Source organism: Nannospalax galili, unplaced genomic scaffold, assembly GCF_000622305.1.
Source record: "Nannospalax galili isolate Female #2095 unplaced genomic scaffold, S.galili_v1.0 scaffold842, whole genome shotgun sequence".
Classification (NCBI taxonomy): domain Eukaryota; kingdom Metazoa; phylum Chordata; class Mammalia; order Rodentia; family Spalacidae; genus Nannospalax; species Nannospalax galili.
In genome coordinates, this window is record NW_008349291.1 from 1043011 (window position 1) to 1049106 (window position 6096).

The 6096-nt window shown below is 54.1% G+C and overlaps 1 protein-coding gene across 1 annotated transcript in view; it reads left to right on the forward strand.

Annotated features, from left to right (window-relative positions):
• Positions 1–2242, forward strand: part of Znf579 (zinc finger protein 579) — a 6011-nt gene extending 3769 nt beyond the window's left edge. Inside the window, exon 2 of the mRNA XM_008846647.3 lies at positions 161–2242. Within this exon, the coding sequence (XP_008844869.1) occupies positions 163–1848 (1686 nt within the window). The 5' untranslated portion in view covers positions 161–162 and the 3' untranslated portion in view covers positions 1849–2242. The remainder of the gene's footprint in view (positions 1–160) is intronic.
• The last annotated feature ends 3854 nt before the right edge of the window (positions 2243–6096 follow it).

Consider the following 6096-nt stretch of genomic DNA (forward strand, 5'->3'; position numbering starts at 1 on the left):
CTCTCTCCCCTCCCCCTTCCTACTCTGTGACTCTGTGCTGTGTGTCTCCGGTCCTCTGTGTCCTGTCCCGGACTGAGCACCTGCCTCCCTGCGTCTCTCTCTGCCACACCCGCGTCCTTCATTTCTTCCCCCACCCCGCCTCTCCCCTTTCTCTCCGCAGGCATGGATCCGCAGCCCCCTCCACCTGCCCAGGGCAGCCCGCCTCACCGTGGCCGAGGCCGTGGCCGTGGCCGAGGCCGTGGTCGAGGCCGTGGCCGCGGCAGGGGGGGTGCTGGAGCCCCCCGGGCACCTCTGCCCTGCCCCACGTGCGGCCGCCTCTTCCGTTTCCCCTACTACCTCTCTCGGCACCGGCTGAGTCACTCGGGCCTCCGGCCCCACGCCTGCCCCCTGTGCCCCAAGGCCTTCCGCCGGCCTGCGCACCTGTCGCGCCACCTGCGTGGCCACGGGCCGCAGCCCCCACTGCGCTGTGCTGCCTGCCCACGCACCTTCCCTGAGCCCGCCCAGCTCAGGCGCCACCTGGCCCAGGAGCACGCGGGGGGCGAGGTGGAGCTGGCCACCGAGAGGGCAGTGAAAGAGGAGCCCGAGTCCAGCCAGGGCTCGCAGGACGACGGCGTGGAGCAGCCCGGCGCGCCGGTGGCTGAGGCAGCGGAGCCGGAGGTGGCGGCGTGGCCCGAGACGTGGCCCACCGGGGAGCCCGCCCCGACGGTGACCCCGGCGAGCACCGAGCCGAGGGAATCGGAGGCGGAGGAGGCGGAGGCCGGGGCGGCCGAGTTGCGGGCAGAGCTGGCCCTAGCCGCCGGGCGGCAGGAGGAGAAGCAGGTTCTGCTCCAGGCCGACTGGACGCTGCTGTGTCTCCGCTGCCGCGAAGCCTTTGCCACCAAGGGGGAGCTCAAAGCGCACCCGTGCCTGCGCCCCGAGGGCGAACAGGAGGGTGAAGGGGGGCCCCCGCCGCGCCCCAAGCGGCACCAATGCTCCATCTGCCTCAAGGCTTTTGCCAGGCCCTGGTCCCTGTCGCGGCACCGGCTGGTCCACTCCACCGACCGGCCTTTTGTGTGTCCAGACTGCGGCCTGGCCTTCCGCCTGGCCTCCTACCTCCGCCAGCATCGCCGTGTCCACGGCCCGCTCAGCCTGCTGGCCCCGCTGCCCGGGGCAGGCAAGCAGGACGACAGAGCCTCGGGTGGACGGAACTCAGGGAAAGGGTCCGAGGGGGGCGAAGGGGCAGAATGTGGAGGTGCCCCAGAAGGTGGAGAAGGAGGGCAGAATGGAGGAGATGCCACCCCAGCCCGACCCCCAGCGGGGGAGCCACGCTTCTGGTGCCCCGAGTGTGGCAAAGGTTTCCGACGCCGGGCACACCTGCGCCAACACGGGGTCACCCACTCCGGGGCACGCCCTTTCCAGTGTGTTCGCTGCCAACGGGAATTTAAGCGACTGGCAGACCTGGCCCGCCACGCTCAAGTCCACGCCGGCGGTCCCGCCCCGCATCCATGCCCTCGCTGCCCACGGCGCTTCTCCCGCGCCTACAGCCTGCTGCGCCATCAGCGCTGCCACCGGGCGGAGCTGGAACGCGCGGAGCTGGAGAGGGCTGCCGCCCTGCAGGCTATCCAGGCCCAGGCTCAGTCACCCCAGACCCCGCCGCTGAAGCAGGAGGCAGAAGGGCTCCCCTTGTCCGTCGCACACATCAAAGAAGAGCCACCCTCCCCTGGGACCCCACCCCAGGCCCCACCGGCTCCTCCTGTCTTCCTCAGCGCCTCCTGTTTTGACAGTCAAGACCACTCAGCCTTCGAGATGGAGGATGAAGAGGTGGATAGCAAGGCCCACCTACGAGGGTTGGGGGGCCTGGCCTCCTGACCCTCACACCCGCCCTCTGCCCCTCCAGATGAGCTCCCCGTAGGAGGAGGGAAGTTGAAGGAGAGGCGCCTCCTCTGCCTATAACTCAAGCCCTTGACGCTAAGGAGAGGAGGCCCTGGGCCACCCACCTTCCCCGTTACCCATCCCTAGACCCCTGATGCTGGTTAGGAACTGCTCACCCCAACACATGTCTTAAGTAAAGCAGGATAAGGCGGAGGACGCTTGGTCAGAGGGCTACAGACTGGTGGGTTTGCCCCAGCCTGCCAGTCCTCCATTACAAACACTGGACCTGCCATGGCTTCTCTGGAGCTGCCAGACCCAGTTCTGGGGTTCCCAGTGAGCAAAGGTCTATCCCCGTTCCTTTGTCTGTCTGTGAATAAATGTGAGTTCGTGAAACACATGAATGAGGCTGTCTGTGGAGGTCTGGGGATGGGTGAATCAAGATCTTCCAAGCTTGCTCTACACTTGGGTTCAAGGCAGGAAGGGTCATTACTGGATCTCAGGAAGATGTCAAGGAAGCGAGAAGCCCTTGAACTTTAGATTGAGGAGTGCCCAAGGATGGAGCACCAAGATGACTGCCTTGTGGAATCCTTGCAAGCATTCATTCAGCAAACCCCTTACCACATCTTTCCTCTGCCAGGCCTAGTGCTAGATCCTGAGAATATTGCCAAGTTAGTTCCATTCCCTGGAAGAGCGGGAATCCTAGGGCCACACTGCCTAACAGGACCTTAAACCTTTTGTGGTGGCAAAATGTTCTTTACTGCCCAATATAGTGGCTGTTAACCACATATGGCTGTTTTGTTTAAATTTATAAGTAGGGGCTAGAATGATGGCTTGGTGGTTAAGAGCACTGGCTGCTCTTGCAGAGGACCTGGGTTCAATCCTTAGCACACACATGGCAGCTAACAACCATCCATAACTCCAGTTCCAGGGGATCCAACACCCTCTTCTGACCTCCCTGGGTATTGCATGATGGAGGTGCACTTACATACATGCAGGCAAAACACTCATACACATTTTTTTTTTTAATTGAAAGAAAAGCTCAGTTCCTCACTGTACTGTTTCAAGGGTTAAACAGCCCATGTAGTTGGTGGCTGCCATATTGGACGGGACAGATCTAGAACATTCTACCATCATGAAAAGCTCTAGCATATAATGCCACTCTAGACAACAAATCAATATGCATCATAACACCAGATGGTGATTGTGCTACTGGGAGGGCAAGACAGGCAATGCAAATCTGCCAGGTGGAGACACTCTGGGGAGGTGAAGAAGAAATTATCTGGAGAAGAAAGCCACCAGCAGAGGGCACAGTGAAGGCTGCAAGGTAGGTAGGTACATCATTTTTTACAAACTACAAGTACTTAGGGGTGGGAAGTTTCAAATCCTAGGAATTTTCTAATGTTTTACAATTTGTTTTGCATTTATTTGTGTGCATATGTGTGTGTGGGCTTGTGGGTACTGTGGTGTGTGTGGAGATCAGTGGACAGCTTTTGAGAGCTTTCTACAGTGTGGGCTCTGGGGATCCAACGCAGGTCATTAGGCTTGGTGGCAAGCACCTTTACCAGCTGGGCCATCTTGCTAGCCAATTAATCTTCTTAATCTTCTCTCTTCTCTTGGTATCCTGTCTCCCCCCGCCCCCCGGCACTTTCGATGGTTTTTTTTTCTTACCCTACAGAAAAAAACAGCAAGAAATAGTGACCACTTAGGTGTCTTCCTACTTGCCTGCAAGAAAAGTCAAAGAATATTAAGACCATCACCATTTTCCAACCCAGAGAGAAGATGGTTTCCCCAGTTTGGCAACACCACCACAAGGCCTGGAGGTGATGGCCACCCAAAGCTTCAAAGAATGTCCCTCGCAAACAGTGTATCCTATCTTTGGCAGAGCACTTAGAACAGGCTCACCTGATTACCATTGGGTTGTAGCCCAGTGCTGGATGCTGGGCATGGAGTGTTGGATGAGACCACCTGGGCATCTTGTGAAGTTGACATCCAGATCAGGAGATGGGCAATCATCAAACATTTGCACAACTACATTAAGATTGCTTTGACAAAATACCTGACGAAAGCAACACAAGGAAAGAAAGATTTATTTTGGCTCATGGTTTGAGGGGATCCGGTGCACTTTGGTGGAGAAGGCCGGAGGCCAGAAGCAGGAGGCAGCTGGTCACATTACATCCACAGTCAGGAAGCAGAGGGAGATGAATGCTGCTGGCTTCTTCTTTTCCCCCTTTTATTCGGCCTGGTAGCCCAGCCCATTGGGTAGTGGTGCCACCCACATGCAGGGCATTCCTACTTCAGTTAAATCTTTGTGGAAGTATCCTCACAGGCACATCAAAATAGTCACTAAATAGTGGTTCACACTTGCATATGGTAATAGCCACAAAGGTTACTGGGGAGGGAGTGGTTTGATATACTAAAACCATAACCTAGAAGCTGGAGAGATGGCTCAGTGGTTAAGAGTACTTGCTGCTCTTGCAGAGGGCAAGGGTTCAGTTCCCAGCACCTACAGGGCTGTTCACTACTGTCTGTAACTCCAGTTCCAAAGGATCTGACACATTCTTCTGGCCTCTACAGGCACTACATGCATGTAATGTACAAATACTAGCTGGTGGGGCCTGGAGAGATGGCTCAGAGGTTAAGAACGCTGGCTGCAGGCTGGAGAGATGGCTCAGCGGTTAAGAACACTGGTTGTTCTTGCAGAAGACCCAGGTTCGAATCCCAGCACCCACATGGCAGCTAACAACTGTCTGTAACTCCAGTCCCAGAGAATCCAACAGCCTCTTCTGACCTCCACAGGTATTGCACGACACGGGAACACTTACCTACATGCATGCAACACATGCATACACATAAAAATAATACATACAATTTAACAAAAAGAAGTCACTCAAATAAACAATACATTTAAAAGAAAAGAACACTGGCTGCTCTTGCAGAGGACCTGGGTTTGATTCCCAGCACCCACATGGCAGCTGTCTGTAACTCCAGTTCCAGGGGATCTGATGCCTTCGTTTAATCTCTGCAGTCATTGCATGACATGGGTACACTTACATACATGGAGGCAATACACTCATACACATAAAAAATAAATAAACCCCCCAAATACTGTAGTTCATAAACATAAAATCAAAATAAATAAGTCTTAAAAAAAAAACATAACCCAGGGGTGTTGGGAAGGCTCAACAGGCAAAGTCTCTTGCCACCAAGTCTGAGGACCTGAGTCCCATTCCCAGAACCCACATGGAGGAAGGAAAGAACTAGCTGCCACAAATCATCTTCTTTTAAAAAAAATACTTTACTTATTAGTTTGCGTTTTATTTTATGTGTATGAGTATATTGCCTCCATGTATGTAAGTGTACCTGTGTCATGCAATGCCTGTAGAAGTCAGAAGATGGCATCAGATCCCTTGGAACTGGAGTTACAGATGGTTCTTAGCGGCCATGTGGATGCTGGGATTCAAATCCAAGTCCTCTGCCAGAGCAGCCAGTGTTCCTAACCACTGAACCATTTTTCCAATTTCACAAGTTGTCTTCTGATAGCCACACATGCACCATGACATGCGCATACCTCCCACTCACATGTACACAATAAAGTAAATAAATAAAAGTAAAGAAAACATAACCCGTTGCGTCACCTCCTCAATATTAAGGTCTGGTTGTAGCATCTCATGGGACCTGGTTCTTTGTGAAACCAGAGTCATACAGCGACTGTGATGGACCTTCCTGGTCAAGGAGAGTGGATTTAGGATCACTTGGGAGATTGCCATGTTTCCAGACTGATATATATCTATGTACATATGTATATGTATTTACATGTATATATTATTATGTATATGTATAGGTTGACATACATGATCTATACATGATCTCAGCAAATTTATGGGGCAGCATTGCTCTACTCTCCAGATGGGTTAGAAACAGTGTTCTGGTTTGTTTCTTCAATGCTGTGACAACATACTCTGACCACTACCAACTTGGGGAGGAAAAGGTTTATTTAGTTTACATATCCCAGGTCACAGTTCATCTGGGAGCCCAGGGCAGGAACCTGGAGGCAGGAGCTGGATCACAGGCCATGGAGGAACTCTGCTTACTGGCTTGCTCTCCTGGCCCCTGCTCAGCTTGCTTTCTTATGCCACACAGGCCCACCTTCCCAGGGGTAGCACCACCCACAGTGGGCTGGGCCCGCCCACATCACTCATCAAGAAGATGCCCCTCAGACATGGCCACAGGCCAGTCCAATAGAGG